Source organism: Callorhinus ursinus, unplaced genomic scaffold (assembly GCF_003265705.2).
Source record: "Callorhinus ursinus isolate GAN/ISIS: 27379988/994484 unplaced genomic scaffold, GSC_fseal_2.0 scaffold41, whole genome shotgun sequence".
Classification (NCBI taxonomy): Eukaryota; Metazoa; Chordata; class Mammalia; order Carnivora; family Otariidae; genus Callorhinus; species Callorhinus ursinus.
Genome location: NW_027397103.1, coordinates 9,459,420 through 9,472,332, shown reverse-complemented (window position 1 = coordinate 9,472,332; position 12,913 = coordinate 9,459,420). Strand labels below are relative to the sequence as shown.

At 38.3% G+C, this 12,913-nt stretch overlaps 1 protein-coding gene across 8 annotated transcripts in view; it reads right to left on the bottom strand.

Annotated features, from left to right (window-relative positions):
• ATXN2 (ataxin 2) overlaps positions 1 to 12,913 on the bottom strand; it is a 123,511-nt gene that overhangs the window by 26,421 nt on the left and 84,177 nt on the right. For all 8 annotated transcript variants that reach the window (XM_025889733.2, XM_025889734.2, XM_073881122.1 and 5 more), the window contains 2 exons: positions 2,980 to 3,164; positions 2,518 to 2,650 (listed from right to left, as the gene is read on the bottom strand). In XM_025889733.2, the coding sequence (XP_025745518.2) occupies positions 2,518 to 2,650; positions 2,980 to 3,164 (318 nt within the window). The remainder of the gene's footprint in view (positions 1 to 2,517; positions 2,651 to 2,979; positions 3,165 to 12,913) is intronic.

The window sequence follows — 12,913 nt, the reverse complement described above, 5'->3', positions numbered from 1 at the left end:
ATTTTGTAGTCATTAGTGCCCTTTCTATTCTCAAAGCCTTCTGCTATGGCTGTTAACAATGAAAAAATGACAAAAGGGTGACATAGAACTGTCGCCAACATCTGGGTGCATATTCTTTTGTTGGCATAAAAAGTTGAGAATATTTAGATAGAATGAAGCTTCAAAATAGACAATTCATACTCAAAATACTTGGTTCCTCTGGGAATACGCAATATAAACTGTTTAAGGGAAAGAAGTGTAAAATTAGCATTTCTATGCAACAGATTTGTCTTAGTTTAAAATAATGTACTTTAGAAGGGTCTTGGAAGATCTAAAATAACTGAAGTAAATTGAACTTGCTTTACTAGGTTAAATTATGGCTTATGATGGCAAAGAATAAAACAGTTCATTTTCTAGCGTTCTTTTTAGAGTATGAAGTATCCAAATGAGAACCTGAGTAACCAGCAACAACCATATCAAGTCCACAGCTTCACCCCAGCCTGCCCTCGTCAACAGACGTCAATTAACTACAACCTGTGTAAACTGCAGGAGAATAGTTTCACATCTGGCTGAGCAACTTTCTCCTGGCAATAAAGAACTAGTCTTCATGACAAATCATGCCAGATTTCACTGGCCATTAGACCTAGTGTTTTGTTTGCAGTATTTCCTATTTACCCACATATGAATTGACTTCAGTGTCCAAGGACAACTACTTTTCAAATGTACACGTTTTGGGAAAGTAGTTATAAAACCATTAGCGTCTTAGATACAGTATTTACTATACAGGCTATTTCAAACCAATGAACATCATCCAAAAGACAAAACCAGATGCTGGCAGTGAGTGAACACACTGAGGAGAAAGATTCTTCTCAACATCACAGTATCACTACAATGTCTCATAAGCATGGGTACAACCAATAGCTACTCTCTAAAAAGCAATGGAAATTTTAGCTCAAAAGGTTTAGATCTTATTCCAAGAGGAGTATGCCAGAAAATGGGAGGGGAGAAATGTTTTTTTCCACTTGTTAAATCACGATGTACTTACCAGAAATATATAAAAACTCATAATGAACTTTTTCACTTAAGCCTTTAGCAAACCAGAAAGTTGCTGAAATGTATACAAATTGCTTAAAAGCGTATGTGATGAACACGCTTTTATGCAATTTCATACATACTTAGTCCTGGTTAAGACAAGCCAATGAAAAGCAATCATAACCAAAATCATAAGCCAAATCAGTCTGTTGGTATTTTTTTCAATTAAATTATGAATGGGTTTCTGGTAAGAAAGTTTCCCCAAACGTGGCAAATACCTCATTTTAATTTAAAGGGCATAATCCACAATAGAAAGTTTTTAAGTGATAATGTGTAAAATAAAGATTGGATTTAAGTATTTTACAAAAACAATGCCTTTAATCACTTAACATTCCTATCACTGCAAACGTGTGCGGCGGGAGCATGCCTCCAGGAAGAAGGCACGAGCAGCAGGTTATGGATGACAAGAAACTACTGCTGCCTGAGTCCTTATTCCTACGAACCTACAAAATATCCTAACTGTAGTCATTAAAAAGGTTTTAAAAGGTTTAAAAATGAAATGTCCACGTAATTGCTTGTAATGATAATTTCTCATAGCAGTATACTTTTCATTTGTATGAATAAACTTACATTTCTTTCCTCCCACTCCAAGAAACTGAAATGCCAATGGGAAAACCTAAATGACAGTACAGGAGTGCTCAGCAAAGTTCAAAACAAAACCTATATCTTAATGAAACTAGTACTAAAGTTTTTTGAAAAATATAATATGGGTCAACTCACTGACTATGGGGAAATGTTATTTTAAATTCTCAACATTGAAAACCATATTATTTTAGTACTTTAGACAGATGCTAAGTTGACCTGCACAAAGTTCTCCACCCACAAAACTAAGATGAAGATTTCTGCCTATTATTCTTTTATATATTGTTTAATTATTTTACATAGGATACTTCTCATTTTAATTTTACCATTGCTTATAACAATTATATTTAAAGTGTGACTCATATCTAAAGGAGATCCAATATTATACTATTTCAACCACTTAAAATCAGCATGAGGCAGAAACACAGTAGCATTCATTTTAACAAACAGCAATAAAAATATGTAATGCCAATGATTGCCAGAGGAAGGAGTGAAGCAGAATGTTTTCTTGCTAGAGAGTGCTCTCATTGTGGTAAAACTTTCTTGCATGCCTTAGGCAGGCCATACCAAATGGTTGTTAATACTGATGAGGAAGAGGAGGAAGATGCTCTTCTCCACAAATGATATTTTCTGTTATACAAATCATTCTATTTCACTTAAAATAAGGAGAGATATTTGAAGACAAATTTCAGGAACAGAAGTTGAAATGATTTTGCCAAGACTTACAGAAATGGGTTCATCTTTCTTTAGATTCTTGACCCTCAATGGTATAAAAGGCTAAGTTATTCTTAAAGTTTCTTTTCAGAGCTTTAAAACAAATTACTAGTCACTCACACTGAAAGAGACAAACAAAATGCTTCCTACCATACATCGCATGCGTCTGCTCATGAGCCCCGTACTGAGTTGCTGAAGAAGACACTAAACCAGGTTGGGCATGTGCCGGTGGTGCCATCATTCTAGCATTACCCTGTATCACAGGACTATAGACATGAGGATGCTGTGTTCAAACAAAATATAAAGAAAATACATTAAAGTATCGAACAGAGTTCAAGCAAATTTTAGTCAGATGTCTTAACTCCACGCTTTCCAGGTTTACAGAAACAACTCTGAAAATCCTAAAACGAATGTTCTTGGCTATTTCCTTTGAAATACTCACATTGATCAGCAACCTTCTTATACTAAAAAGGCCCCCAAATACTTAACTATCTACCTCACCATAACACAGAGCACAAAATGTAAAGAAAAACCCCTTTACCATATTAAAGGTTAAAACTGGAAGTTATTTAAAGGGAACAAAAATTAAGAGTTAGATCATATCAGCCTTACCTGAGACTGATAATGTGGCACATGCTGAACAAGAGGCTGATTTGGAAACTGCTGAGGACTATAGGCAACATATTGTGTGGAATAAGCTGGTGGGGTGGCTACAATTGGTGGGCCCGCTGCTGAGGCTGGGTGCATCATGGTGCTCTGATGATGCTGGTCTTGCCGCTGTTGGGGCATATTTGGTACTGCAGAAAAGATGACTTTGTATTAGAAAATACCATCTCCTTAGAATCAAACACACGAACACGTCCACAAGGCTATGCATGATGTGACCCTCCTGCCTGCCTCTTCAGTGCCATGTTATACCACTCCCACCACCACTTCAGCCACTCTGGCCGATTTTCCTATTACATATGCCTCAAACACCAATCCCCAACCCTCAGCTTGGACAACTCTGACTCATCCTTCAGGTGTGAGCCTGAAAGCAGCTTCACTGGAGACCCTCTCTGATGACACCCAGATTTGATCCTGAGTCCCTGTAAATAGACTCTTAAAACACTATGAAAACTTTCCTTCATACTACTTTCTCAGATAATCCCTATTTGATAAACCGAATTATGTCACTTGCTACAGAAGGCTATTAGAGTTATTCAAAGAGAAACAGCACAAGAAAAAAGCCAAAACAGACCCAACACTAAGCTTAACTCTATCTTAATTTCCCATCACTGAATTCTTACACAATCTCTTGCTCTTTCTCAAGACACAGCATCACACATTACAATGTAGCAGGTTTCTAACAGCTCTTTTTAAAAATCACTTTGTCTTTTATTATTATCTTTTTAAGATTTTATTTGTGAGCGAGCGAGCTCAGGAGCAGGGAGGAGGGGCAGAGGGAGAGGGAGAAGCAGACTCTCTGCTGAGCAGAGAGCCCCACGTGGGGCTCAATCCCAGGACGAAGATCATGACCTGAGCCGGAGGCAGATGCCCAACCAACTGATCCACCTAGGGCCCTACCTTATGTCTTTTATTATTATTCCACACAGATTTCTGCCTCATGGTCCTCCCCGTGTTAAAACTCTAATTAAGAATTCAGGGGCGTCTGGGTGGCTCAGTTGGTTGAGCAGCTGCCTTCTGCTCAAGCCCCGGGATCAAGTCCCGCATCAGGCTCCCTGCTTCTCCCTCTGACCCTCTCCCCTCTCATGCTCTCTCACACTCAAATAAATAAGATCTTAAAAAAAAAAAGAAAAAGAATTCAGCTAAAATTCAGCTCAACTGGGGCACCTGGCTGGCTCAGTCAGTAGAGGATACAATTATTATTCTTGGGGTGTGAATTCAAGCCCCACACTGGGTGTAGAGATTATTTTTTAAAAAAATTTAGGGGCACCTGGGTAGCTCAGTCTGTTAAGTGTCTGCCTTTGGCTCACGTCATGATCCCAGGGTCCTGGGACTGAACCCCACGTGAGGCTCCCTGCTCATGGGGAACCTGCTTCTGCCTCTCCTTTCTGCCGGTGCTCTATCTCTCCCTAATAAATAAAATCTTAAAAAAAAAAAAAAAGAAATTCAGTGCAGCTGTCATCTCCTCTGTAATGTCTTTCCCAGTTCCCCCAAAAAGAGCTAGCTGCATGCTCTGTGTACCTTCTCCTTACATGTCTATTAGAGCACTGATTGTTGTCTGTGATGGGTTTTGTGGTGTGATGTTAACAAAGCCACCTGAGGGAAGGAATCATGAACCACTGCTTACAAGGTAGGAGGCATAAAGAATGTGTAACTTGGCATGTTCATAAAATCATCAGAACTGATTATATCAGTAGTTACTAATTGAGAGAATTTATTTTAAATATTTCAATTTTCTTGCTAAAAATTTAATGACTTTCTGAAATTTAGGAGGGCTAGTTATATAGTGTTTTATGTATTTAGAAAAGCAAATGTGAAAATGGAAGAAACGTGTATACAGTAATATTTTTCTGAATTTGATCTTGAGAGTCCATATAATGAAAAAGCAATTCCTTTTAGTAAAGAAAAGCCACCCCAAACTCCTATCTGTAACATTTTTAACAAATGAAAGTTCACTATTTCTTTTGATACTTGATTATAACCCTCATACATTTAAAAAAACTAAGTAAAAAAGCCAGTCAAGTATACAATCTTTTTTTAAAATTAAAGTTCTAGGGATGCCTGGGTGGCTCTGTCAGTTAAGCATCTGCCTTTGGCTCAGGCCATGATCCCAGCATCCTTAGATCAAGCCCCACATTGGGCTCCCTGCTCAGTGGGGAGTCTGCTTCTCCCTCTCCTGCTCCCCCTGCTTCTTGTGCTCTCTGACAAATAAAATCTTTTAAAAAAATTTAAAATTCTAGTTATACATACAGAAAATACTTGAATTTTAAAACATAAAAAATTCAACGACACAAAACAAAATCTTCCATCCCACTATTTGCATACTATTTTTTTTCCACTAACAGCAACCATTGTGTGTGGCCTTCTAGATTATCTTCTATGCATTAGCACATATGCATATGTATTTATACAGACATATACTTGGGTTTATGGTATATTTTCTTCCTTAAATTGAATTTACCTTAATATTAAACTATAATTTAGATGGACCATAGTTTAACCATTTCCTTATGTCCAATGGTTTTCAACTGAGAGCAATTTTGTCTTTCAAGGGACATTTGGCAATATCTGGAGATATTTTGGTTGTCAAAACTAGAAGGGGAGTACCGCTAGCATCAAATGGGTAAAGGCCCAGACGCCTGGATGGCTCAGTGAAGCATCTGCCTTGAGCTCAGGTCATGATCCCAAGGGTTCTGGGATCGAGTCCTGCATCGGGTTCCGCTTCTCCCTCTCCCTTCCCCCCACCCCCTGCTCGTGCTCTCTCTCTCTCCCAATCGCTCTCTCTCAAATAAAATCTTTTAAAAATATATTTTTAAAAATGGGTAAAGGGCAGGTATGCTAATAAACCAAAAATATCTGTCCCAAAATGTCAACAGTGCCAAGGCTAAGAAATTCTGCTCTATGTTGATCAAGTTCTTGGCTTTGGCATATTTTTAAACACAACAAAATTTTTCTCACAGGTTGTAAAAAACATTGCATTTGTACCAAGAAGACAAAGTGGTTTTGTGCAAAGGTCTTACTATCATGCAGGAAAGATATGCCTTACACAATCTATGACTGCATTTCATAAGCAAGTTCTTGACAGATAAAATAGCACGATACAAAATTAACACAAAGACAGCAATAGCCCTCATACATAGTACTCCATAAACTTAAACTTACTTCATAAGTAACTACTTAAAACTGCAGTGGAAAACACCCTGGTTTATAATAACAATAAAAAAAGAAAACACCTAAGGTATAAACTGAAAACACACTATCTTTTAAGAGAAACTTTAAAAAACCACTAAAGGTACAGAAGCCGATTTAAAGAAGCAGAAAGGCATAATTGTTCTTGCATAGGAAGACTAAATAAAAAGACAGCAATTCTCCCCTAAGTTAATATAGAAATTTAATGTGATTCCAATAAAAATGCCAATTGGCAAACTGAATGTTAAAAACCATGAGTTTGTACTGACAGAACAACAAAAACAGTCAGTGGTCAACCTTTAGAGGATAGTATGAAATCAACTCATTATTTTGAGAACTTTCTTGAAATGATGACATTTTAATTGCACAAACTATATCTCCAGGTAACCAAACAGTTTGACAAGGTAAAGTTTTTCTTAAGATTTTATTTATTTATCAGAGAGAGAGTGCGTGAGTGAGTGCGCACAAGCAGGGGGAGTGGCAGGCAGAGGGAGTAGCAGACTCCCTGCTGAGCAAGAAGCCTGATGCAGGACTTGATCCCAGGACCCCGGGATCATGACCTGAGCCACCCAGGCATCTATAAAGCTTTTCTTTATAGAAATATTCCATCCAATAATTGAAGAAGGGATAATAGAGAATGTCACCATTTTGCAACCTTTAATTAAGTGATGGATCTAGGGCTAGACAATGATTGTCAGTGGCCGCTAAAACAGAGAAGAGCTGGTAGGAAATGTTATCCTGAACAGATAAGGCTATCCTACTATCACAAAAAAGAAAGATGATATCATGTGACTCCTAATGATAGTATACACTTCATCTATGAGACATTCTAGATTAAATTTAAAAAACTACAACCCGATCTTATCAAGCCTCTCTTAGATATCTACTACAGGTTTGCAAGGATTACAGAGAGCAGAGGGGCACTTTAACCACCACCATAGAAATGCAATTCCTGAAATTCAAACTGTAGGAAAGAATACAGGACAAAGAAGCTGGATTTAAGTAAAATGTAAAGGGGGAGGGAACTCAAGGGAAAACTTTGAGACTTATCATTAAAAGAGGTACATCAATCAAAAAGTGTGGATTTTGGATGATGACTAGCCATCATCTGAGCTTTCAGTGAGTTGTAACCACTGATCACATATATATATATAAAACAAATAATAATGTCAAATTTTGAAATGAGAGAATTACCAAAATTACCAAATGTGACACAGAGACAAATGCTGAGCAAATGCTGTTGGAAAAATGATGCCAACAGACTAGCTTGAAACACAGTTGCCACAAACCTTCACTTTGTAAAAAAAAAGGCAGTATGTAGAGTGTAATAAAAGGGAGTATGCCTGTACCTAACACTCTAAGATAATGCTTTACCCTAAGAACAGGAGCAATGTAAGGATCACATCACTTAGAAAACAGCCAGTGCAATAAAGAAAAAGATACAAAGATACAGTGACTAGTTATGATTATGTACATAGAGAGTTCTAAGTCTAAAAGAAGCTACTAAAAACAATAAATGTGTTTAGTGAAGTGGCAAGACACAAGGTCAATATTAAAAAATCAAAATGTTAAAAATTTTTAAAACACTGAAAAGAGCACCATAAAAATATGAAATACCAACAACTCACTCTGAAAACTGGCACTTAAAAATTTCTAAATGAAACAGATACTAAGGAAAATACTGCAAAGAAATGTTAAATTTTATTCTGTAAGATAATAATTAGACAACAAATATTTTAAAAATATATTATACACATTATAGCAAAATGTAAATAAGCCCACCTCTAAGATGGGTCCCTGTCATCCTGCCTCCTGGTATTCACATCCTTGTGTAGTTCCCTCCCACTGTACCAGGTCTGCTTTGTGTCATCTATAGCATATTGCAGAAGTTACATCATTTCCAAGGTTAGGTTGTAAAACACACTGTAGCTTCCATTTATACCAATTTCTCTCTGATTACTCGTTTTGGGAGAAGCCAGCTGCCATGTTATGACCAGCATTATCCTGTCAATAGCTCTGAATCTGGAGGCAGATCCTCCAGTCCCATTTAACCCTTTAGATACTATAGTTCTAACCAACATCTTGGCTGCAACTTCATAAGAGACTGAGGCAGAACCACCCAGTTAAGCTACTCCTGAATTTCTGACCCTGAGAAACTGTGTGAAATAATTTGTTTGTTGTTTCAGGCAGCTAAGCTCTGTGGTTATTTGTAAAAGGCAGATAATACAGGGGCACTTGGGTGGCTTAGTCAGTTAAGCATCTGACTCTCAGTTTCAGCTCAGGTCATGATCTCAGTGTTGTCAGACTGAGCCCCACATGAGGCTCCACACTCAGAAGAGAGTTGGGATGAGATTCTCTCCCTCTGCCCCTACCCATTCTCTTTCTCTAATAAATAAAATCTTTTTTAAGATTTTTTAATTTATTTCTTGACAGAGAGAGAGACCACGAGAGAGGGAACACAAGCAGGGGGAGTGGGAGAGGGAGAGCAGGCCTCCCAACGAGCAGGGAACCCGACACGGGGCTCAATCCCAGGACCCTGCGATCATGACCTGAGCCAAAAGCAGATGCTTAACCGACTGAGCCACCCAGGCGCCCCTTTTTCTTTTTTAAAAGGATAATACAGTTACTATTTTTAGAAAATTTTCAATGTAAAAGAAAAAGAGCTGCAAGCAAAAAGTCACTGTAAAAATCTTGCAATGTTAACTTGAATTAGATATATCAGTATGAATTTCCTAATTTTGTCCACTGAAAAGGCCAAGACACAGTAACTCAACAGCACACCCAAAGACCAGAAAACGGTTTATAAATACCATTTCCGCAAGAAGAATCAGGACTCCTTGAAGGAATATGGATCCAAGTCTGGGTTTAGAAAAAGATTAGCCTGAAACATCTTATTTACAGCAGAAACTAAGGAAGTTATCAAAGACAAATGAAGAGGGGCGCCTGGGTGGCTCAGTCGGTTAAGCATCTGCCTTCGGCTCAGGTCATGATCTCAGGGTCCTGGGATTGAGCCCCATGTCGGGAATCCCTGCTCAGCGGGGAGTCGGCTTCTCCCTCTGCCACTCTCCCCTGCTCATGCGTGCTCTCTCTCAAATAAATAAATTAAATCTTTAAAAAAAGACAAATGAGTAGTACCAAAAGGACACAGGAGCCAACGTAAAGGGATTGCCATTGATAAAAGATGGGACAGCAGGAGCAGCAAAAAGAATAACTCACTGAAACACAATGAATATATAAAAGTATATGAAAATCCATGCATTCATAATATTTAAAAAATAAAAGGGGAGACAGCGACATCTTTCAAAGCGAACAATTTCACTAGACACTACTGGAAAGTATCAAGGGCACCAACTCCTCCCTGAAAACTGGCACTTAAGGCAATTTTAAGCCCTTAAATTTTAGCATTTATTCTAACTTTCCTGTACCAACTATCTGAGGATAACCATATACAGCCCTAGTTGAAAAGAACAGTCCCTTACAGGATGATTCCAGTTAATAAATAGAAAAGAAATGCTAGGAATTCAGAAATTATTGTTTTCAAACTCCTAACTGCAATGATTTTCAAAGTATGATCGCAGACCATGAGCATCACTAGGGAACTGGTTTTATAAGCTACACTAGAAATTTAAATTCTCAGGCTATATCCCAAACCTACTGAATTGGAAACTCTGGGGCTGGGGCTAAGCAATCTGTGTTTTTAACAAATTCACCAAGTGATTCTGATACACACTAAAATTTGAGAACCAGCGCCCTAACAAATTATATGAAAGAGTAACAGAAAACTTTCCATCTGGGGAGGGGAGGACTGGGCTATCACCACCTAAGCCCTTAATTTTACCAATTATCAAAGTAGGACCAGATATTGTACACCTGCTGAATGATCCACTATAAAGAACTCACAATCATCTATTAAATATTCCTACCTCTCTCCCACAAAAAAATTAAACCTGAATGTAATCAATGACATCACAAGAAGTGAACAGACAATTTAGAATATGGGACATTCCTATCTAACAACTGGTTTCTGCCACAAAGCAATAGCAGGGAGAAAAACGGGAATTACAAAGACACGTAATAAATGTAATAAAGTATGGATCTTATTACTTTGATCCATATTCACACAAACCAACTGTAAAAATATATACATGACTCAACCAACGTAATGTAATTATGGTGATTAGACAAAAAGGAATTACTATTTTATAAAGTGTGATAACAGCACTCTGGCTAGCTAAGAAAATTATGTCCATATTTGAAAGGATACACACTAAGTATGCAGAAATAAAATGGCATGGTGTCTGGGATTTACTTTAAATACTGCAGCAAAGAAACAAAGCACCCCTCAAATAAATATGGCGAAATCTTGATAATCACCAAATCTGAATTATGGACCAAGCAATTACCACGTCACTTTCCACATTCTTGGCAAAGCACATGTTTACAGCTGCTGTTTGTAGTGTGCCTGTTCCACCTTCCTAGAACTGGCTCTACAACACTGGCTGAGGGTCCCTCAGAGCGCATTAACTTCTCCTCTGCCTATGGGAAATGACACGGCCGCCTGAAGTTAAAGTGCCTCTCTCACATCAGAGCCATACTATAGTGCTTGCTTTCACTGCAATTATTTTTAACATAAAAACATCCCAAAATTGTGCTGTTTTAAATAATCATTAAAATATCCCAAAACCAGGTAGTAATATAGGAACACCTTAATATTTTTTAATTTAAATTCAATTAACATATATTATTGGTTTTAGAGGTGGAGGTCAGTGATTTATCAGTCTCATATAATACTCAGTGCTCATTACATCATGTGCCCTCCTTAATGTCCATCACCCAGTGAACCCATCCCCCACCTTCCTCCCCTCCAGCAACCCTGTTTGTTTCCTATGCTTAAGAGTCTTTTATGGTTTGTCTCCTTCTCTGATTTTATTTTTTCCTCTCTTCCCCTATGATCCTCTGTTTTGTTTCTTAAATTCCACATACAGGTGAGATCATATGATACTTGTTGTTCTCTGACTTATCTTGCTTAGAATACCCTCTAGTTCCATCCACATACTTGCAAATGGCAAGATTTCATTTTTATTTTTATTAAATTTTATTTATTTGAGAGAAGGGGGGGGAGAACACGAGCAGGGGGAGGGGCAGAGGGAGAAGCAGACTCCCCACTCAGTGGGGAGCCCAATGCGGGACTCCATTCCAGGACCCCAAGACCATGACCCAAGCCAAAGGCAGAAACCTAACTGACTGAGCCACCCAGGCGCCCCTTCATTTTTCTTTTGATGGCTGAGTAGTATTCCATTGTATTGATATACCACATCTTCTTTATCCATTCATCTGTTGATGGACAGCTGGGCTCTTTCCACAGTTTGGCTATTGTGGACAGTGCTGCTATAAACACTGGGGGGTGCAGGTGCCCCTTCAGATCACTGTATTTGTTATCTTTGAGGTAAATACACAGTAATGCAATTGCTGGGTCATAGGGCAGCTCTATTTTCAACATTTTGAGGAACCTCCATACTGTTTTCCAGAGTGGCTGCACCAGCTTCCATTCCCACCAACAGTGTAAGAGGAAGGAACACCTTAATATTAACCTCACTCAACATGGCACTAAAAGAATCTTTTCTCCACCTGAATTTTTTTAGATCCACAGAATAAGATTAATCTTAAAACTAGATAACTTCAAATTATCTAAGCTACAGTTCTTTCAACACATTCCAGTGTTCAAAGGCAAAGGATACCATACTTGTTTAAAAAAAAAATTAAGAATTTTAATTAACATCCACAAAATGATTACTTCAAATACTGAGGAAAGCTTATTAATTTAAGAAGTCAAAGTTTTAGGTCAGGAGGGTATTACTAGGCATTGAGAAGTATCTTTTTAATATAAATCATTTACTTTCTATAGTTTCTTAATAAAATGATAGCAATTAATAGCTCTCAACTACCTGTATGGCGAAAAAGGACATCCTTTAGCATTTGCCAACATTAAAAGATTTCATTTATTTATTTGGGGGGGGGTAGGGTCAGAGGGAGAAACAGACTCCCCACTGAGCACGGAGCCCGATGCGGGACTCGATCCTGGGACTCCGGGATCATGACCTGAGCCGAAGGCAGTCTCTCAACCAACTGAACCACCCAGGCGCCCTAAAAGATTTCCTTTTAAGATCAGTATGTGTTGGGGTGCCTGGGTGGCTCAGTTGGTTGAGCATCTGCCTTCAGCTCAGGTCATGATCCCAAGGTCCTGGGCTCGAGTCCCCATCGGGCTCCCTGCTCAGCAGGGAGCTTGCTTCTCCCAGCCTGTGCTCTCTCTTGCTATTTCTGTCTCTCTCTTTCAAATAAATAAAATAAATAAAAAATCTCAAAAAAAAAACTTAATTAAAAAAAAAGATGAGGAAACATCCTCTACTATGAAGATTTTGATGGTTGCTGAAATGCGATGCCCTCGGGCTCAAAAAGAAATTCTGGATTGGGGGAGGGGGGATTGTATGTTAGTATGAAATAAAAAGGTCAACAACCCGGGAAATTAATTTAGCAAACACTCTTTTCAAATTTAACAATGAAAACTTCAAAAATTCAATTATTCTTTTCGAAGAGGATCTTGAAGAATCACAATTGATGAGCATTTCTCCTCCCCTAGTCTTGTTCATAAAAATGCATCTAGGGGCACCTGGGTGGCACAGTCCGTTGAGCG